The sequence below is a fragment of the Gekko japonicus genome, unplaced genomic scaffold, assembly GCF_001447785.1.
Source record: "Gekko japonicus isolate JY-2015 unplaced genomic scaffold, Gekko_japonicus_V1.1 scaffold887, whole genome shotgun sequence".
In the NCBI taxonomy this organism is placed as follows: Eukaryota; Metazoa; Chordata; class Lepidosauria; order Squamata; family Gekkonidae; genus Gekko; species Gekko japonicus.
The window spans coordinates 127844-150906 of NW_015167079.1; the positions used below are offsets into that span (position 1 = coordinate 127844).

The following is a 23063-nucleotide window of genomic DNA, read 5'->3' on the forward strand; positions in this document are numbered from 1 at the left end:
GGATTTACGGGTGGACGCTTTCCGAGAATTCATGAGGACCTCAATCACACGAGACGAGAAGCCCTGGCCTGTATTCGCCATGCAGTCATCTTTAGCTGCAGAATGTTGTGGTGGAGAATAGGCCAATGAGACAGCTGGAGCAAGTCTGGCGACGATGGGAATTGGTAATACATTCCGGCCAACAGTTCTAGGATTGTGGAGAACCACGGCTGTCTCGGCCACCAAGGCGCTATCAGGATGACGTTTGCGTTGTCCTCGAGAATCTTTCTGACTACTCTGAGGAGTAGTGGCAGGGGGGGAACATGTAGAGGAGTGAGGTGGACCATGGGTAAAGGAGGCCGTCCCCGAGAAATAACGGGTCGCTGCCTCCCCGACTGCAGAAATGCTGGCATTTTGTGTTGTCTCTGGTTGCAAAAACGTCCACTTGGGGACCTCCCCACATGTGGAAGAGAGGAGACAGGTATGCGGGGTTTAATCCCCATTCGTGTAGGCTGAGTCCCGAGCGGCTGAGTTGGTCCGCTTCCGTGTTCAGATGACCCGGAATGTGAACTGCGATGAGGAATATATTGTGGTCGATACAGAAGTCCCACAGGGCGATGGCCAGATTGCAGAGTCGTACCGACACTGTGCCTCCCTGCCTGTTGACATATGACAGAGCAGTTGTGTTGTCTGTCAGGATTGTGACACATTTTCCCGTGAGTAATGGACGGAAACTGGTAACAGCGTGTCGTATGGCCATCAGCTCTAGATAGTTGATGTGACGAAGACTGGTACGCTCGTCCCACATGTCTCCTATGGAGAGTCCCATGGAATGAGCTCCCCATCCTTTCAAGGAAGCGTCAGTCGTGACCGTTATCTCTGGAGATTGGATGGCAGGGTCCACCATCGCAAGGATTCCAGGACGCTTGGAGGAGGAGACAGCACAACCTTGTGTGGGTCCCTCGTTAAGTTGTAATTGCGGAGGAACCACAGTTGCAGCAGGTGCATTCTGAGCTTCGCAAAGACCAGGACCGCCGTTGTCGATGTCATAAGACCAAGCAACCGCTGGACTTGGAAGGCTGTTGCTGACAGTTGCGTAAAATATGGAAATATGCGTCTTGGAGGTCAAGGTTGGCCATCCAGACGCGTTCTTGGAGCAACGGTAGAATTTGTTGTAGAGACACCATGCGGAAGGGGTGGTAGGTTACAAACCTCAGTTCTCTGAGGTCTAGAATGGGTCGAAGACCTCCATCTCTTTTCAGGACTGTGAAGTACCGGGAGTAGAATCCCGTCCCCTGGAGTTGAGATGGAACAGGCTCGATAGCTCCCTTTTGCAGAAGGAGGGACACCTCTTTGAGGAGAGGTGGGGAGGGTGATGTGAGGACGACTGTAGGTGTATAGGGGGTCTGATCGAATTGGATCCTGTAGCCCCGGGTTAAGATGGAGAGAACCCACTCGTCCGAAGTGATGTGACGCCAGGAACGGATGAAGGGAAATAAACGGGTTTGTGCTGACTCGGGAACAGGGAAGTCAAAAGCTCTGTTTGGATGACTTGGCCTGCTTGGTGTGGGACTTTTGCTGGGTAGGGCCAGTCTTCGTTCTTTGGAAGGAAGACTTCTGGCTACCGGAGTATGATCTAGGTCTCCATCTCGTATCTGGAGATTGACGCGATGTTGTGCCCCTTTGCCAAGGACAAGACCATGTTTGCATTTTGTTTGGGTGTCGGGATGTGGAGGAGATCCCTAGAGACCGAGAGGCCTTAATGCTCTTGTCTAGGTTCCACAACGAGGAATCCGTAGTTGCGTGAAAGAGGCCCAGACCATCAAAGGGCATATCTTCGACTAATGAACGAGTGTCGAAAGGGAGAGAAGTACTTCTCAGCCATGAATGTCGTCTAAGTGTCACCGCCGAAGCCATGGTCTTCGAGGAGGCTTCCAAGACATGCTTGGTCGTGGTTAGTTGTTGTTTGGCGACCACCACGCCTTCTTTTTGAAGCAGTTTGGCGGCATACAATTTGTCTTCAGGCAAATGTACCAGGAGATTGGACATCTGCTCCCACAGGGTATACTGGTACCGATTCATACATGTGAGGTAGTTTGATGCCTTCACAGCCAACGCTCCCGTTGAATAACAACGGCAGCCAAAAGTGTCTAACTTTTTACCTTCCCTGTCAGCAGGCGTTGAATGCGACTTTTTCGACTTTGACGATGAGGTGACAACTAATGAGTTAGGTTGTGGGTGGGAAAGTAGAAATTCTGCCTCAGGTTGCTGTATACGATACATATGGTCTAAGTAGAGACGGGGGTGGACGACGGTTTTTGCCAAGGAGTTTTTGCGGCTTGTAGTAAGATGGATGACATAGGGAGTTCGACGACTGATGACGTGTCCAGTTGGACAATATCATATAAGGAATCTGTAGATTGTGGATCCTTATGGACAATTGACAATCCCAACGCATGGGCCATTCTTTTCATGAGGTCGGTGTACGTAGATAAGTTATCCGACGAGGATATTGGAATATTTTGGAAAACTTCGGTATTGGGAGACGAGTTGTCTGGCGACGTTGGGGCCTCGGAAGGTTCGGTATCGGAATCAGACTCAGAGGGCTCGGAAGAATCAGGTTCATCTGCCGGGGCAGGTAAAGGAGGTTGATGAGGGGCTAGTGCAGGCGGCTGGACTGGTGCAGCCGGTGTGTGCTCCAGATGTTTTCTAGGAGTAGGTAGGGGTTGGACGGTAGATGTTCCCGATGGTGGAACATTGTCTGGTTGGGGAGGACGAGAGACCGTAGCGGATGGTCTAGATCCTCTTGGAGAACGAGACCTGTGAGAAGATCGACAGGAGTACCTGTCCCAGTCAGTGTAACCCGCAGGGTTGAGCCAAGGCATAGGTGGATGGTAAGGACCATACAGGTAACGGAGTTGCCTCTCATCCCACGACATCGGAGGTGGCATATACGACCTCGGGAAACGACTCCTCGACCTCAGACATCGCGGGGAGAAATTTGAAGGAAGAGCAGATGTGCCTCTTCTACAAACAAAGGCGTCGATATCGACAGACTCAGGCAGTAAACAGGGAGGACGACGCTCCACACTGGATCTCAAGCGTCGATGCCATCAGCCGTCGGGCGGCTCTGAGACGATCGAAGCCGACGAGCTCATTGGACCAGGGGAAAACTCCGCACCCAATTGGTGACTTACGAGATCCGTGTGGTCGACATCGGACAAGGCCATCCCCACCTGGTGGTCTGGGGAATCAAGCACGTTGCCTGTGACACAACCTGATTCTCCGGTATCGAATCAGTCGGTATCGAATCAGTCGGTATCGAAGTAGGCAGTGGTGGCGGAGGTGGTAGGGCGGGAGCTTGTCGATATAGAACCCGAATCCTTTCTAACCTGCTTCGACGATTTGACAACCGTCTGTGACGCCACCACGGTCTTCGACCTCTTAGCCTTCTTAGCAGGAGTAGATGCTGTGGAAGGAACGTTCGGTACCTTGGATTTCGATTTCGAGCGGTCGGTATCGGAAATGGATTTAGTCTTCGATGCCGACTTTTTCAGCACCGATGTGTCAGTGATGGAAGACAGAGTCATTGACGATGAAACCGGCGGGTCAGCCATCGGTTGGAGGGCTGTTTCCAGAAGGAAAACTTTTAAACGAGCTGCTGTATTCTTCCTGGTCTGATTGGAAAATTGAGCACAATGTTCGCAGGAGTCTGGATTGTGGGATTCCCCCAGGCAGAAAATACAGTACTTATGACCGTCCAGAGGAGCCTATTTACTCCCGCAGCCTCTGCAATGATTAAAAAATCCCCACTTTTTCTTCTTTCCAGTCGTTTTCTCCAAAGACTGAGAAACGGTGAAAAGGCTTACTGGGAAGAAGGTTGGGGGGGGGGGGCAATGGCCCGAAGGCCTGAGGTAAATTTACCTCAGACGACAAAAATCAAAAATTCTTTTTTAAAAAAACGACGAGAGGAAAGGAAACTGAACTGAAACTGAGAGGAAAAAACAAGAGCCAATCGCTAAAAAGCGACTAAAACAGCGATCCGACCAGACCGATCGAAAAAAGGGTCTGCTCAGCGCGGCGGTAAGGAAAGAACTGGCGGGATGTCCGCGCCCGTCCCTCTGGGCATGCGCAGTGGAGCTCCTGCGCATGCCCGGAGGGGCTAGGCGCGAAAATCCATTAAAAGAGCTTGCCACAGCACCGGCAGATCCAGTGCAGGCGCACTAGATCCCATTGGTGTGAAGCACAGAGACCACGAAGAAGATCCTATGAAAATTAGTTTCAGCCTCATGGAATTATTTTATGTCAAAATAATCTTGTAATTTGGTTTGTGTTTTTTTAAAGTGATTAACCTCATGAGTTTTGTAATAGGGGTCCAGATCCTCCAGTGGTTCTCCAGTGAGCCATGGAGGGGGTTTTCCATACAAAGCAGGCAACTTTTTGCAAACTTTTAGATCAAGCTGTGGTCGAATAATTTCTTCTTCAATCTTTTCACCACTTCTCTCCTTTTCTTTCTTCTCAGCAAGTCTCTTTCTAATACCATCTAAGCTTTCAGGGGTGAAACGGAGGAAATTACTCGCTGTCGAAAATGAAAAGTTCGGCATCTTTCCCACTATATCTGCAAATAAGAACAGAACAAAAAAATCTGATTAACGCGAGGGGAAAAGCTGATAGTGAAAAACTGCATAATTCAGACGTGCCCAGGGAGTTTGCCCATAGTGTGGCATCAGCAAAGCGCATATTTGGCTAAGACTATTTAATGGCTCCTGGAGGATACTAGAGCTATGGACATTGCCTAGGACCTTGCATAAGAACTGAAGCTGGCTGAATTGGGCCACTTGAATGAGAAACACCAGGACTTAAAATAGATTTCTGATCTGAGATTGCTGCTGTTCATTGCAGGGAAAATCAACACTGGCCCCGGTCACATGGGAGGATTTGCCCCGCAAGAGGGACGGATCGGGGGTGCATCAAGTGGGCACGATCACACCGCAACATCTGGGAAGCATCATGCACCCATCCCTGATCCGGCCCTTCGGCCCAAAAACGCACATTTAAAAGGTAGTAGCAACAGAGCACTACCTTCTGGATGATGCAAGGCCACTCCAGGCGTCTGGTCGGGGAAGCGCTGGTAGCCCGTCACAGCCAGTACCGTTCCCCGTCCCACGCATGCGCACAACCGCGCTACTGCTGGTTTGCTGCACAACATGTGATCGGCTGCCAGAGCAGGGAGCACGGAGCCGCGGGCACACATTGGATTGTGCTCCCGCGGTTCTTTTTGCTCCAGCTCTAATTTGCCTCCCTTCGGCAGCGTGTGACCGGACCACTGCTGGGCAATCTGTCTTTCTGGAATCTTGTCTGCCATAACTGAACTACTCACCACTAACATACAGCATGAAATAAACAGTATGCTAATGTTTGATTTCTACAATCAGCACCAATAGTTAACAGTCAGTATGGGAATGGGTGGATTTCCCTCATTGTTCCTTATGATTTTTTTTTCCACAGTAAATTTTTATGCTTCTTACCTTCAAGTGTCACTATAAAAGAATTTCTAAAATGAATTCCAGAACTGGATCATGTACACTTTGCCACAGCTTTTGGTTTGGTTTGGTTCATTTCATTTTTTTCCTCTCTAGGTTACACCAATCTGCAAATGCACATTAAAAAAGGGCAGAAAAAAATCTCTATGTGATCTTATATTATGACTGAGGCAAGATTCTTTTGGTGTGGTGTTTTACTGCTGGGCTCAGTAATGTAATTTTTATAATATGTTTATATATTTATTATTTCCATTTATAGTCCACCTTTCTCACTAGGACCCGAGGCAGCTTACAGCTACGATAAAAACTTTTCAGTCATTCAGTAAGCCGATGGCAAGATATGACAAATTTGAATGTACAGCAAAAATTCCTAGCAAGACAAAAAATGCAGTTCGACTGGGATTGTAGAATGGGGGGGGGGGGGGACCGGGGGGTGATATATCTGTTTAAAGCAACAGAACAATCAGTGTAAGCAAGATTTTATCCCAGATAAAAGTCACCTCCTGAGCTGAACCATTAAGCCACTCCTTTGCTCCTTCTACAGGAAAGACCCATTGAACAGTTCTGTTTTGCACATTTTGCAGAATGATAGAGGCTTGCCAGTTTTCCTAATAGCCTCAGGGCAGCAGACTATTCCACAATGCAGGAGTCACCACAGAGAATCTGCCTGAACAGGTAATTGCCAATTTTACCTGTTTGCAGGGTGGCACCTTTAGAAGACCCTGCCTAGATAAGCAGAGCTGTTATAGCCAGATGACACTTCACTCAAGCATCAGTGCGAGAATCTTCTACTTTGTTTTGTAAATATTGGTTTTACACTGTGTGGATGCTCACAATTAAGCTCAAACTGCCCTGAGAGGTAGTCTGGTTAAAGAGAAAGAGCTAGTTATCTTCTCACCCCTTTCTCAATTCCTTCTAGATTCCAAACTGGAGAAACCATAAAATCAACAGTAGGGCAATTAATACAACCTAAGAGGGGAAAGGGAGAGACAGGACTCCAGCCTGGTCACGTAGGCAGTGACCTCTGAATGGTCTTAAGCTCACCTTTTCCCACTGTGGAGTATTTTCACATAGAGGTTAATGGGATGAAGGGTTTTCTTTCACAGGGAGGGGTAGTGATTAAGAAATTGTATGATCAAATATTTAATTGTATCATATTGTTGCCTCATTAAAAACCTGGATTTCTGATTAATCAAGCTAACCTTCAATAAGATGTAATTTGAGTGCTGAGCAAAGATAAGCCATATATTTGTTTATATTGTTTGAATATAAAAGCAATACAGAATTTGTCGAAATATGGAATTTTGAATCTGCCTGCGAACTACATGTTCCTGGAAAATTGTATGTAACTAATTGGAAAGTTAAAGTGTTGATTAGGCCACACCCATGGATAAACACCTGGAGTTATCATCATTAATTAATCTTTTTTCGGTAGGTTTTTATAGGGAAGAAAAATGCTTGGTGACAGAAAGTTATGTATGTTATGGATATTTTGTTTCATAACAGAATTGACTATGAGTCCTGTACACATGGTATATCTAAAGAAAATTATCTAGTTTCCCTATAACGTATAACAATTTTCCTTTATTATACACAGCCTCTGAAAGTTATTTTTATTCAATTTTAAGTGATACATCTGACTGTAGAATATCTGCTGTGTATTTTTGACTCGATATACTGAAATTGTATGCCCCATCATGGTTTATCTCTTCTGGGTTCAGTCTTTTTTACCTTACAGATGCTGACATCCCAGCTTTGGGCTTACATTTTTCTTTTTTTCAGCTAGTATTGTTACAGATCTGAAAGGCTTGCAAATTATGGTATTTCCTATTTATAACTAAAAAGAAAGGATTCTGAAAAACGTTATATGTGATTTGTATGAATCTAACTTAACTATGTTAACAGCTGACATGACTGACTAGATTTCTGTCATAATATGAATATAGAGGCACAAGTGCAGAGATAATGTTTACATGTATAAAGTTAGGTTGCGCCTGCAGACAACTTGAGGATACAAGCTTGAGAGATGTGGGCGTGTACTGAGAAGCTCTGTCAGTCTCATCTGTGTGAGGCAGCCTGAAGTCTGATTGGCTGGATACAAGCTTGAGAGATGTGGGCGTGTACTGAGAAGCTCTGTCAGTCTCATCTGTGTGAGGCAGCCTGAAGTCTGATTGGCTGTCGCGACTGTCTTGGTCATACACAGAGATTCTGAGAGTGACAGTTATTCAGTTACTCTCTGTCAGTTGGTGTGTCTGTGAGCTTAACTGTTATTAGCTCTATGTTGATCTGTTATTATATACAAAGTTATTGTTTAATCATTCACCAGTTAATATTTATATAAACACCATTTGACTTAACCGTATTTGGTGTGGTTATTTTGAGTCTTCCACGAGAAACCATAACAACAACTATTTTCAACAATTTCCTGAAAAGGAGCCCTGTCTTAAGTGTGGCTAGAGGTGATCCTATTTTAACAAAAGCCTTAAATAAGTTTATGAACGCTAAGAGGTATACTGAATATGTGTATATTTGAGTATCAGTTTTCTCTTACTGTTTGATGGTTTGTTATCAATATGACTGAAAAGATCTGTTAAAATATTCTGTGGAATACCTTTTCTTTTAATGTTCATTATACAGACTACTAAATTCTATAAGGGCATCTCCAATATATTTTAAATTATATGTTCTGATTTATAAATCTTTCTTTCCGAATAGCTGTTAGAACTCTTACAGAGCAAATGATTAACCCTTGTTATTTCAGTATCTTGAATTACAAGTCTGCTTGAATTACAAGTCTGAGTTTGTCTGCTGATAATTTTCAATTTTATCTTTGAATCCTTATTAACCTTTTATAGATTTTACACTTTTACAGGTCAGTATTATTCCTCAACATGAAATTAATCAAACTCTGGAGCACGATGGAAGACAGGAGGGCCTGGCGTGATGTGGTCGATGGGGTCGTGAAGAGTCGGACTCGACTGTGCAACTGAACAACAACAACATTATTCCTCAGCCTCAGTTTGTCTGCAAAGGAGAGGATGTTACAGATACAGGCTGCCTTAGCCTTGCTAGGTATCAAATTATTTTCTGATTGACCTCCGACAAGCAGACTCCCTTTGGCCTTCAGTTTGATTCAGCCCGGTGAACTATGCCTGCATTTTTGAGGAACAGATATCTGTGTAGGGTTGCCAACTCTAGATTGGGAAATATCTGGATATTTTGGGGGTGGATCCTGAGGAGGGCGGGGTTTGGGGAGGGGAGGGACTTCAACGGAGTATGATGCCATAGAGTCCACCTTCCAAAGCAGCCATTTTCTCCAGGTGAACTGATCTCCATCACCTGGAGATCAATTGTAATCCCAGCTCTCCAGCTACCACCTGAAAGGTTGTCAATCCTCCATCTGTGTAATGCACAGGGTCAGGATGCCCCTTTGTGAGAACTGACCTTGCAGCTCAAAATTGTTCTGCTAGTATGGAAGCCATAACAAATTGCGCTCTTGCTTTTTTGTAGGGTGACAGAGAGCCTGAAATGATGCCAAAGAGACTGTTGCCATGCTGCCGTCTTATACAGAATCTATAAAGGTTATGAACTATAACTGTAAAGCTGGACCATAAAACTAGTGTGCCAAGGTGATGGACTGTACAGGAACCATGAGACAGTGCCAATCTACTGGAATGTAGGCATGTGCCCAGCCAAGGGAAACCTTGTTCTGAACCAACATGCTTGACCAGGAGTGGACCCATGGAATACCCAATGCATCTCGCTCCTGCATCTCTGCAAACTCTGCAGCCATGTGCCAGGAAGCAAGTCAGCCTTCCTGACCCTGCAAACACACAGGACCAGCAGTTCATGGAAGAGAAGCCCTGCTGTGCAAAGGGAACCAGGACATTCCTTCACAGACACCATGGAAAGCTCTCGTCTCCATCACGCAGGCACCTTCCCCCCCACCTCTGCATATTAACATCACCAGGTGAAGCATGTCCTCGGCTTCACCTAAACCAAAGAATTCACTTCATGATTCGATTGACAAGCAGTCACACCCTCCAAGATAATGCATCTGGTTAAAACATCTGTTTAAACATTTGGTTGATAAATGAACTACCAACAATGCTGCCAGACTTCTAATGTTTTATCTCCTTTTGTCTACCTTTCTCTCTGAAAGGTGCCACTATCTAGTCAAACCATCATTTCAATTTTCCAATGCTTAATCTTTTTCTGACCCATTAACGGTTTTAATTTCCCTCCATATTTCCTGGGAACTACGTGACCAAGAAAGCATCAGCCTGATGTTGCATCCAGGGTATAAAAGGAGAGAATCATCCCATTGCTCTCTCTCTCGCTTCTTACCTTCCTAACCCCACCCTATTTTGCTGGTTCCATTCTTAGCACTGTTTGAAGCCTTCCACGTGTGTTGCTGGCCAACTCATTATTCCCATCCCATAGTTTTATTTCTTTTTAGCTGCAGAGTTGACTCTCCTCATCGGACAGGTAATGCATTGCCCCATCAACAATACCTTCTGCTAATGCAACAGTCTCTGTACCTTTCTATCTGAAATCCTAGATCTGTATTGATTGTGTGTATGCTTGATTTTTATATTGTATGTGTGAGAATCTTAAGTAAAGAAATCACTGATTTGAACATCTAGCCTCAGCATCTATTTCTGGGATATGGACAAATTGGATTCCCATATACACAAGTTATTGGTCCCATAATTAATGCCTATTGCCATTTAATATTCATATTCCGCATACCTAATTAATGAATTAAGACAAATTGGCTAACAAGACTTCTTCACCTTTTATTCATGTTTGTTCAATAAGCTGCTATCTAATCTTTCTATAGCTCCATGCATATTTTCCAAACCTGCTCTGATACTGGAATTGAGGCAGGCTAGAAATACCTGGCATACCATAAAATGGTGAGTCAGATAGGACAGCAGTTAGCAAGGGTGACTGGCCATTATGGGCACCAGGACAATTCCTGGTCATCTGATGGCCTTCCCTCCACCTGGTCTAGGCCAGCCCAGTGGTGAAGGGCTGTGCCCAATCTACTTGAACCCAACATGGAATGAGGAAGTCAGCACCCAGTCCACACAAACTCTGTGTGGCCTGGGGGAGATGGCATCCAGCCCTCTTGAGCTCCATGTGGCACAGAGGAGGCAACAACCCATCCACCTGAACCTTGAACAGAGAAAGGGAGGTGGCACATGGTTGGCCTGAGCTCCATGTGGCCCAAGGGGACGTGGTACCCAGGCATCTGAACTCCATGCAGCCCAGGAGGTGGCGCCTGACCAGCCCAAGCTCTGCACAAAGGGAGGAAGGCAGCATCTGGCCTGTCCAAGCTCCATGGAGCCCAGGGGAGGCAGCACCTGACCCGCCTGAATACTGCTTAGAGCAAGAGAGGCAGTGCCCAACCCGCCCAAGGTCCATGCAGTCCAGGGGAGACAATGCCTGCAAGTATGAGCTCTGAGCATCCTGGAAGCGGTGGTGCTCAGCTAGTTCAGTAGGCAGGTTGCCTCTTCTATCCCCTTCATTTGGGGCTGGGGGCTGCTGGGACTGGGAGTAGGGCCTTTTTCTCAGGGCAGTTTTCTGCTCCCAATCCACCCCTGGCTGTTCCCTTCATCCACATGTTTCTTTTGATGTTACAGTGAAACAATACCAGAATAGCCAGATATCAGTTTTTCAGTTTATTCTCAAAAATAGTCTATAAAGCACAAGAGCTTGTTAGGCTTTTGCAAACTATTCACCCTATATGAGGGCTGAGAATCATTCAAACACAGCTCAAGGTTTATACAATAAATAGTTAATGCGGTTAAATTTTAAAATACTTAAATTTTAAAATAAATGAAACTTAAGTTTTAAAATAGGCTTACATATTAAAGTACCATATAGAACTACTACAAAAAGTTAAAATAAGTATGTCAACTTCAGTCTGTCAAGATGTCTTCGAAATTTGGTCACAAAGTTTTAATGCTAATGAAATACATTTTCCTAATGTTTCTGTGGCCCTCTTGCCAAACCCCAGAAGATTTAACTCGTGATAATTGGCAAAGTGAACTGACAACGTTACCATAAGTGGAAGTAATACACTGATTCTTTTCTCCGCATCCATTTTACAGGAAAAAAGGAAATGTGCCATAGATTCTAAAACCTGAGCTCCGTAGGCCAGCTCACCATTGTCAGAAGCGAATCTGATAAGACAAGAGCCAGCCTAAACTTAATTTCTGAAGACCAGGCAACAGTTGAAATTTGCTTCATATCCACCTCCAGCCCCTGAGCTGATGAGGCTATACAACACATCTGGGTGTTCCAAAAAGAGCAGTTTGTGTGCTTTCAATTGAAGATTCAAAAGTCAGAATCCAACTTGGGTCTCCATATAAAAACCGAGGGCTGCAGTGGCTCAGAGGTTAAGGCACTGAGTTGCAGACTGGAAGCTCGGCAGTTCAAGACCCTACTGCCACATGATGGAGTGAGCGCCCGTCTCTGACCCCAGCTCCTGCCAACCTAGCAGGTCGAAAGCAAGAAATTGCAAGTAGATAGATCAGTCAATCCTAAAAGAAATCAACCCTGACTATTCCCTGGAAGGCCAGATACTGAAGCTGAAGCTCAAATACTTTGGCCACCAAATAAGAGGGGAGCCCTCACTGGAGAAGACCCTGATACTAGGAAAGACTGAAGGTCAAGAAGAAGGGGATGACAAAGGATGAGATGGTTAGACAGTGATATCGATGGAACTGACATGAAGTTGAGCAAACTCCGGACGGCGACAGAAGAGGGCCTGGCATGATGTGGTCCATGGGGTGGTGAAGAGTCAGACTCGATTGTGTGACTGAGCAACAACAACAGCAACAACAAAATTGGTACCGCTTCGGTGGGTGGGAACAGAGTTCTGTGCTCGGCGTTTAGTCATGCTGGCCACATGACCACAGAGAAGTCTTCAGATAGCGCTGGATCTTTGGCTTGGAAATGGAAATGAGCACCGCCCCCTAGAGTTGGATTCAACTGGTTTTGAGCAAGGGAAACCTTTACCTTTATAAAAATCGAGCCACAGCTTTTGCTCTGAATGCTTGTAAGGCCAAAGAAATATATTGCCTTTCAGCAGAAAAAGAACTCTTTGGATAGCCATAGCATTTATTCTAGTGCTGGCCAAAGCTCGCTTGCAGTACACACTCCAAGAGAGAAGTGAATAGAAGTGCAAGCCCAGATCTTTAAAACAGCGATCTTTTCAAGATAATGAGCTTCAATAAACCAAATCTGGCCTTATAAAAAACTGCTATCTTTTGGTAATTAACATGTGAATCTTGCAATATTCAGTAAATATTTCTAAAGTATGGCATATACTAACTGCAGAAAGTATACATAAAATAGCGTTGCCCACACATAAAAAACTGGGTGACCTACCAACTTAGGGGCATGAATGTCTGTAAAACGTCTGTACAAGGTCATATTTTTAAAAAAGGGTTATAGAGCTGGGATGCAAGGATGCAACCCTGACATACACCCCTGGTAACAGTAACTGAACTGGAAAAAAAGCCTTGGGAATTATGAAGTAAAATGCTACAAAGCTACTTCAGAAAATGATAAGTACTCAAAATAGGAAGCTGGACTACCCAGACACGTTGGCTTGGAAGCTTCTATCTGAACGTGCTCCCTCACTAGTGCATTACTTCGATTTCTGCTTCATTGCTAATCTCCTTCTCTTTCCATATCAACTCATAAGCAAACAGGGGGGAAATCAGAACAATTTACTACAGAATAAACTCATCAAAGGAAATTTTGAAACCTGAGACAGAATACATAAATGAAGTCAAAGTGACAATTAAGGATGAGAAAAATGGCGATTAATTTTTTAAAAAGAGAGCATCATGCAGCAAGACATGGTGATGACTTCACTGATACAAGGGGTTCAGCTTTAATCCACAAGCCTACAACTGAATATGAAATTCAGAACTGCAACTAAGTTAAGGTTGCCAACCTCCATGTGGGGCCTGGAGGTCTCCTGGAATTACAACTCAATTCGAGACTATAGAGATTAATTCCCTTGGTGGAAAGGGCAGCTTCAGAGGACAGAATCTACAGAATTGCTACCCACTGAGCCCCCTTCCTCCCCTTCCAAAAGTTTGCCCTCCCCAGGCTCTGCCCCCAAATACCCAAGAATATCACAAGAGTTGGCAACCTTAAATTAAGCAAGGGTACATACTGGCAGCAAGGCAGTAGTAATACAGTTGTTTTTCCAACCTAATAGCAATGTGTCTTCTAAAATTATTTCAAGGGTCAATTAAATTGGCACAATTTTGTCGAAATTCTAATATCCAAATACTGAGACCACAACATATAGCACCCTTCATGATGTATTCAGTAAACAGTTGTCATCTTTCCCATCAGCCTATGGATTTTCTTGGAAGACAGTGTAAAAAATAACTTCATATCAGCTTAGAATTGTGTGTAAAATATAACTCCACACTGCCTTATTTTTACAAAGCAGCACTCTTGAACTCATATAATAATTGCATATATTTCTTATGAGCCACATGCTGGCTTAAAACGAAATCAACCCACATTTGCCACACGGTTCCATATGGTTTTCCACACTTCCGACCAGATTTTTCTAGCATCCTGGAAAAACTTACCTGTTTCTCAATGAAAGCCTCCAGGATCACATAATCTCAGCAGAATGTAGGGGATTTTTCTCCCAAGCTGATCGTTTCGAAGAGAGGAAAAACAAATGAAATCATTTACTTTCATCAAAATTCCCCATTTTCCTTAGGAAGTCTTGTTTTCCTCACTACTGCTGCCTGTTGTAGAAAAAGTAGTGGTGTGGGTTGTGGAGAAGAGGGAGGAGTATGTTTCTAGCTTTAAAGTAATCAGAGAGATTCCTGGAGGTATTACAGGAAACAAAACAATGTGAGTAAATGGAGATGGTGATATTTCTACATTATCAACTTTTAAATAGGGTGGATTAGTTCATCGCTGTAAAGACACTGTGCAGCTAATAACACAAAAAGGTTTTTTTCTCAACAAAACCAAGGAACAGAACAATTAGACAATATTCTGCCTTGCAGACTTTTAAATATGCACTCAGAGAGCCAACACTATTATATAGTATTTCCTTTCAGTGCCAGTAAAACTAATTTGATGGGAATAGAATATTCATTTACTTCCTCTCTTTTTAGCACCTTTTTGGTGTATACAAGATTATTTTGAAAATTGCTATAATGTAATACAGTTTTAAAATATGGACAGGGAGTATCCCCTCTCTTGAGATCAGTTCTCCATGCACGTCAAGAGATCCCCACAGGAGTCTATAGACCTCTTCTCCTGTGGACTGGATGTAATGCACTTAGCCATTAGACAACAAGAGGTTATCCCACACCTCACATAGAAGTATCCACTAACCATTCTTTGGGGCCATAGTATGCAGTGCAGTACACATAAATATTGCTTTCGACTGGAAGGCTTGGAATCTTATATTATCCTTAAATGAAGGCTGAGATTCATGTAGAGTCTCGAGCAGCTCATACTTGACAAGAGAGTTTTCCATACTTTGAGCCCTGTGATTAAACAGTAAGAGCTGGCCATATTTAACATAAATAACAAGTGGTAAATTAGAACTATTTCAGTAAATAAATGTACTGTTCTATTATTTATAGGTATCAAAATATGTATGATATAGATCAATCCTTTACCATTATTGAGTAGTCTGTTATCTTTGGTAATAAAAATGAGAATGTAGTATAGTTTCTGTTTTGCTAAGTCCTTAAATAACTAGGTAACTTGATTAAACAATAGCCATTATTGCACAGAGCAACTGCTACCATTTAGTAGCCTTTTCTGCTCAGCAAAAACAAAGTTAGCAGCGTTTAATAGAGATCTATTTGTGAAAATTATGTTGTTCTGCCAAGCTTAGACACAAATAGGAGAGGGGAAACACAGTAGCAAACATCAAATCAGTGTCACGAAGGACATTTTTTTCTGCCAAAATAACATTAACAGTGCAATCTTATGCAAATTGACTCCAGTCTAACCCCACTGAATTGGGGGGAATTACACTGGATTGCACTGTAAACCACTTAGTAGCTCCCAGCAAAAAAATAGCACAATATTAATAAAATTACTTATATCCGTATATTCTTATTAAGAACAACATTGTACATGTCTTTACTGCTTTTAAAGAACAGAGAAATTGCAACAGAAACTAAGATTTTATCTGACCTGAAAAGTCCTCTTCTCTCCATTAAAGTATCTTCTTTTACATAACGTTGGGAATTTGTCCCTTTTTCCCACAAGAGGGAGATTACAGCTACATTTGTTGTTCTGATGGCTTTCCCTTAGCCTACAAAGTGATGGAGAAGAGGGAGCGGTATTGCATTTTATTATGACGATGATGATATTGGTAAATTTACCAATTTTTGGTACAGCATACTATTGTTCCAGTCAATTGTCCTATTAGTTTCTTCCAGTCATGATTTTGAAATGAGTTTCAATATGTCTTCTGTCATGGACATAGAGGAAATTCTTTGCCATCAATACTGAGATAACAGCTCATCTTGAAACACATCTGGAATAAAGAATGCTTCTTGTCCTCCAGGGGTTGTTTTCCTGAACAGTTTTTTGCTGCAAAGTTGGGACCAGGAAAGCTAGCTGAAGGTACTCTTCTTGCCTGATCTACATTTTAATTAGTAGTTATATTTCCTTCCTTTCAAAATAAAAATTAGGTTCCTGTTTCCTTCTATTATATAATAGAATGACATAGAAGTTGCTCATTAAAATCTTTTGAACAGCTTTTAAAAGCAGAACACATTAAAGCCATTGTTGCCCAAAGCACCATTATTCTAAATTATTTTATTTATTTATATCCAGCCTCTCTGTTCAAAAGAACACCCAGTTTTCTTGCTTGGCCTCCTGCTCTTGCCTCATCTCCTCCCATCATGGGCTTCCCGGGACATCATCCCATCCAGGAATTGACTTCTCCGCAGAGTACCAGGGAAGTCGCCCAGTAGGAGGCATGCTGCCAGCTGAATGCCAAAATTCAGAGCCTTATCATGCAGAGAAGACTCTTGAGGGTCTGCAAAGAGATCAAATAGGGCTGCCAGGTCCCCTGGGGCGCTGGTTTGGATTTGGCCGTTGGGGGGAAACCCCACCCCCAAAGTGGCCAGATCCAGCTGATGTGCCCAGTGTGATGTCGCCCAGAAGTGACGTCATCATGCTGGGGACATCGCTGGGCGAAGCTCTAGCAACCAGACTAAAAACTCTAAGGTACCATAGAGTTTTAAGGCTGGTTGCTAGAGTGTCGCCTGGCAACATCCCCAGCATGTGAATGTCCCAGAATCAGGCAACCTCTCCTCCGCTGCAGCCGGTAAGTCACTTGGCAACCCTAAGATCAAATCAGTCAACTCTAAAAGAAATCAACACTGACTGTTCCCTGGAAAGCTAGAGACTGAAGCTGAAGTTCAAATACTTTGGCCATCAAATAAGAAGAGAGCACTCACTGGAGAAGACCCCGATGCTGGGAAAGATTGAGGGTAACAGAAAGGGACAGCAAAGGATGAGATGGTTAGACAGTGTTAGCGATGCAATGAACATGAAATTAAGCAAACTCTGGAGGATGGTGGAAGATAGGAGGGCCTGGTGCGATGTAGTCTGTGGGGTCGTGAAGAGATGGACTTGACTGTGCAACTGAACAACAACATGATGCAGAGCCAGATCATGCAGGAGAGGATGAAGGCAGAGGAAGAGCTGGCCAATTTGAAGCACCAAATTAAGCAGCAATATTGGGTCACAGTTGCCCTTATAGTCGCCTTGGCAAGGGGGGAGTGCTTTTCGGCCAGTTGATGCGGAGATGATCTGCATTTAACAGTTTAAAAGAATAGTTTTCTTTCATGTTTTATGTGTTTAACTGTTTAAAACATATGTATACATTTTAAAAAAGAACATCCAGTTTTGTGCACACAGAGAGTAAACTCAACCAGCCTTTCTTCCAAATAAACATGAAAATGATTGGGTTCTGAAAGCTTGCCTATTCACATACTTTTAACAGATGTTCACTTATGACTTCCAGTCACCACTTAAGAACAGAAGTTTTCTGTAGCCGTCTACCAGAGCAAGGCTGGTGCTGCTTTAGGAGTCTGCTGAGTTGGGGATAGTGTGAATTAATTAGGAGTAAAATTGGGTAGTCAACAGAGGCCCCGGTCACATGAGCGAGATAATCCGGGGGGGAGTGAGGCTTTTTGCCCCGGAGCAAAATGAAGCACGGTATCACAATCCGACGTTCCCCTGAGGCTCTGTGCTCAGGCCGTCAGCTGCTGATCACACAGTGATGGTGAAGCGTGGCAACGAAGCAGTACCGCATTTGTGCGTGTGTGCGCGCATACCACGGAGGCTTACAAGGAAACATCCAGTGGGACATGGACGGGCACCGGATGCAACGAGATACCAGCGCTTCCGCGATCAGATGCCCGCCCGCACCCCGTGTTTTCCAGATAATACTACACTTTCCCAGCTACTTTTAAACTCCGCATCTTCGGCTGGACGCTACGGGTTGGAGACAGGGGCGTGACGATTGCCAGATGTTGCTGTATGATCGCGCCCTTTTAATCTGCCCGACAGTCATGCCTCTCATGCGGCAAATTCTCCGTGTGACCGGGACCAGAGAAGGGAATTAGGTTTAAGGGCACAAGGAGGAAAGAATGATGAGTAAAGTAGTCTGTGAAAGGTTGCCAGCTCCAAGTTATGAAATTTAAAATTTCAAGAGATTTAGGGATGGGGCATGAGATTTGATGAGGGACCTCAGTGGTGTATAATACCAGAGTCCACCCTCCAAAGCAGCCATTTTCTCTGAACTGATCCCTGTAGTTTGATGAAGGAAGTGTTGATTCTTCTTATACCTCCCAAAATCTTGTTGGTCTCTAAGGTGCTATTGGTCTTGAATCCAGAGACCAGTTGTAATTCTGAATCTCCAAGCCCCACCTGTAGGTTGGCAACTGTAGTGGAAGGGCATTTGTTTCTGGGTTTTATGAATGCATCTGAAATATTCCAAATGCAATGAAGGGGCACCCAGTCTTGCTGACCATGCAAGCAGTTTTGGAATTTTGAGAAGGGGTGGTGGGTAACAGCACAAAATGGCTGCCACACAAAATGTTCCAAGCCAAGCATCCTTCTATAACAGAAGCTGCTGCTTCCCAAAGGGGGCCCTTGCAGATGCAAATGTGGGTGCTTATATTTATTTATTATTTCGGCTTCTATCCTGCTCGAACCCCCCCCAGAGGTCTCTGAGCAGCTTACAGTATTCTTAACTAACCCTATCTATGGCCACATTTTTTAAATTGGGGTGGGGACTGCCCTACCGGCACCCTGTGGAAGGAGTTGTTGTACTTCCCACTCCTGGTTCGGCTGCTGGCTATTGCTGGCTCGGCGCTCTGTTCCGTTCTCCTTCTTGCGATCCTCGGTGTTGGCTGGTAGGTCCTGTCACGGCAGGACCAGGGGGCGTGACGCAAGCAAGCAAAAGTCCAGGAACAGTCCGAGGTCAAGCCGGGCAAATCAGGTAGCAAGGTTCAAGCAGGTTTAAATCACAGTCCAAAAGCAGGGTCAGACATACCAAAGTTTCAAGTCCATAAATCACAACAATACCAGAGGAGTCAGAGATGAACGCAGGGTCAACAAAGCCGAAGGTCAAAAGCCGAGGATCAAGCCGAGAAGAATTCCACAAGGTCTGGAGCAGAGATGCAAGGATTCAGGTCCTGAACAAACGACGTTTGCCAGCACAAATGACTGCTGGCAACAGACTTGCATATATACAGTGCTAGCTAATCAACTAATTAGCTAGCCAGGAGTGAGGACAGGATCCTGTCAGTAATCAGGGCTAAGAGATCTTCTGGCACGCATGCGTGCATTCTGCCTTCGCTCTCTCAGCTGTTGTCTTCTTACATTCCTGAGCCTGGTTACAGGTGGAGGCGAGTCTGATGATGAATTACTGGGCTGCAGCAGAGACTGATCCCTTGCAGGTGTTCCCTGGGAGGCTCTATCCTCCTCACCACTTAGATAGCTTTCAGCTACAGGATCCAGTCTTTGCCTTTCTGCTGCAGTACTGTCCTCAGGAGCCTGTTCAGGGTCCTCAGGAGCCTGTTCAGGGGCATCAGCAAAGGCAGGCATGACATCAGCAGGGGCAGGCATGACAGGTCCATTCGGCGCACGGTTCGTATTGGCGCGGCCTTGGCTCCGTCCATCGTGGCTCCGCCTGCGCCTGATGCTCCCCTGCGTCTCCTGGCTCCGCCTGGTCACAGCCGATGTTGTGCTCGATCCCCATTTTTTCGCCACTCGCCGCTACTGCCATCAAGGTTCTTCACTCGCTGCCGATGTTCCACCCCCTTAATGGGGAAAGGTGCTCCCTGCCATCTAAGGCAGGTACCCGATTTATCTACTCGCATCATGATGTAATTTATTGCTTTCGAACCGCTGGGTGGGCGGGAGCTAGGACTAGGGCCAGGAGCTCACTCTGGCTGCGGTGGATTCGAACAGCTGTAGCAGCTGTTCGTAGATGTTACCAGCAGGTGGGTCTAACCAGCTGCGCCACCGCTCCCTTATAAAGAACCTCCTGCAACAATGAGGTGAAGGAAAAGCCATGGCCGGCTCATTGCTTCAAGGAAGAGATACTGTTCCGTTTCTAAGGCAATAGAACAGTTTTGCTCATTAGGTGCCCTCAAGCAGAGATTTCCGAGCCCAGATGTATGAAACTGTTCACGGCCAAGGCAAGGGCTAATCATTGCTTGTAGCAAGTACTTGAGGTGTATGCTGAAGCAGCCGTAGCCAATCCTGTACCCATAGGAAACTTGTACAGAATAAAAGAAACATGCTTTTTTGCACACAGCTTTTTATCCTCCCCTTCACCTAGTGATACCTTTTGAGGTGGAAATCACAGGACATTATTAAATAAACATGCTTTTAGATTGTAAGTCTTCAGACAAGTCCTCTTATTCCAATTTTGTGACCCCCCTCCCCCCACCATGGAACATTCCCCCACTACATACAGCTAAATTGCACAATGTTTTAGGTTACCATGTTTGGCTTTGCTAAAAGGTAAGGCCAGGGCCGTAACTAAGTTATGGCTTTTGGGGGCTCTGCCCCCTTTCTTAAAGGCACTGTCCCACAAGAATTTCTCCTGTAAATACTTTTAAAAATAATTTAAAAACATTTTTAAAGCTGTGTGCTCCTTTAAGCAGAGTAGAGTGCTGTAGTTGACTAATTCCTGCACTGAGCAAAGGGGTTGGAGTAGGTGGCCTCTAGGATCCCTTCGAACTCTGTCAAAAAACTGGTCTCCTTTACAAGAGTTTTTCTGCCTGTTAGCTTTCTTATAGAAGTCCTCACTCCACCTGCTGGCTTGTTATCAGAATTGCTGCTCAGGCTGGCAGAAGTGATTAACTTGCAGCAGCTGGGAACTGTCCTCTAAAGTGGCTGACAGCTTGCAATGTAGAGCTCTATCCTGTAACAGCTTTCTATTGGCTAGATGGTTAAGAACACCTATGTAGAATAGACAGCTTGAGAAGACTCAGAATTCTGGCTTTTCTTTCTGTACTGAGAACTACAGTCCCACCAGCCCTATATGGCCAGGGGCCAGCATATCTATGAGACTGCCTCACCCCATATGAGCCCCGGAGGCTCCTGAGGTCCACAAAGCAACATCTGTTAGTGGTTCCCGGCCCCAGTGATGTACAGAAAATAATCCTGTCTGAGTGTGTGTGTTTCCCCAGCCCAATTTGAGAAAACACTCAGTACAATCCTGTAGAGAAAAATCAACAAAGGAGGAAGGTGCAGATCCAATAATGTTTTGGATCCCACAGCTCTCCCTAAGGTTACAATGGGAGACATAAAGTTTTATACCCCCTATGACAGTTAGAAATAAATCATAATTATTGGTTCCATCAAACTTTGTCATATATCTGTCACACCATTCTGATTGGGCCCAGGCCTGTAGGTTTGACTTTCTCAGGCAAAAATATATCTCCTTCAGTAGAACAATGGGCCTTCTTCTTCCAAGGCTATGAAGTGATGAAAAGTATCTAATGTAACAGGTATGGGTACATTGTGTAGTATGGTTTCCATCTAACGCAAGCTAACTGACAACATGCGCAGTTACAGCTGGCCATAACAAGCAAGGTCACAAGCTTCAGCATTTTACCTTCCCAGCATGCATCCAAACAACAGTCACAAATGAACCAAAGTTAATACCTGAAAACATTAATGATGTTAGAATCATAAATGGCACTTAACATATACACCATGGAAGTGCTAAGTGCACCTATTAAGTTAAACCTGTTAGTTGGTGGCAGAGTACAAAGTGTTTCATAAACTGTGCATATAACACCAGGGACATCCAACTAGCCTCAGCCAGGGCTTTTTCAGCCCTGGCCCCTGCCTGGTGGAATGAGCTCCTGTGTGAGATCAGGGCCCTCGTGGACTTATCGCAGTTCCGCAGGGCCTGCAAGACGGAGCTCTTCTGCTTGGACATTTAGTTGAGGCAGCGGACGTCCCCCTCTCCCCACTTCCAGCTTCTTTGGCCCTAACTTTTCCCAGCCAATTGTCCAGTGGCCTGATTCTGACAATTTTTATAGTTACACGGTATTTTACGATTTTATGTGTAAACTGTTATTTTAATACTGTTTTAATTATATATTCAACTGTTGTATACTGCCCTGAGCCCATTGGGGAGGGCAGTATATAAATCTAAATAAATTGACCCACAAGCCACAAAATCCTGGCTACAGGCCTGGGTAAGGCACAGCTTTAATTGTAGATTTTGCATTGGCCCATCAGCAGCTACCTGCAAACTCTACCTCAGCCACCACAGAACAATCTCTAAGGGCTGACCTGGAGGAGGGGTTACATTTCAGTCAGCAAATAATACAATTACATTGCTTCTGGGTTTGGGCCATTGAGTGATGTTCACTAGGATGTTTTTCCCATTAGCTGCTTTAAAACAAACAAATTTGTTGGTCGAGCCATACAGGATTTCCCAATACCCCAACAACCAAACTTTTCTGGCTACACCCCTGCCTGGGCCATCCCCATTAGGGCTACAGCTGCAAACACAAAAGCATGGCAGCACCCTGTCCTTCTTAAAAAAAAAAAAAAAATGAAGGAAACCCATAAAGGGGCACATCAAGAAATCTGTTTTTGAGAGAACCCCCAGGGTATCAGGCAAGGGGAACACAGAGCCTCTTTAAACAGCCTAACACCAGCAGCTCCTTTCACCCCACAGACACAAACGGCGGAAAAACCAGCGAAGGTGAGAGATTCTGAGGCGCGCATGCGCGAGCCCCTCATCTGTCGGTTGAACCAACGGCGCGCGCCATGTAGGTTCTAACCGTCGTAACCGTCACCTTTTCCTACCTCCCCCCCCCCCTTTCCTCCCCCCAGCTCTCGCGAGGTAACCGCCCCCCTTTCTCGCGTCATCGTCGCCGCCTCTCCCTCCTAGGCGCCCCGCCTCGCGCAGTTGCGACTACCATGGCAACCGAGCAAACCACGCCTCCGCTCGGTATCAAACCCCAC

At 44.9% G+C, this 23063-nt stretch overlaps 1 protein-coding gene across 1 annotated transcript in view; it reads left to right on the forward strand.

Moving 5' to 3' along the window:
* The first annotated feature begins 2328 nt into the window (after window positions 1-2328).
* Window positions 2329-23063, forward strand: part of WDR48 (WD repeat domain 48) — a 55051-nt gene continuing 34316 nt past the window's right edge. The window contains exons 1-4 of the mRNA XM_015412800.1: window positions 2329-2617; window positions 3428-3587; window positions 22774-22800; window positions 22990-23049. Coding sequence (XP_015268286.1) covers window positions 2329-2617; window positions 3428-3587; window positions 22774-22800; window positions 22990-23049 — 536 coding nt within the window. The remainder of the gene's footprint in view (window positions 2618-3427; window positions 3588-22773; window positions 22801-22989; window positions 23050-23063) is intronic.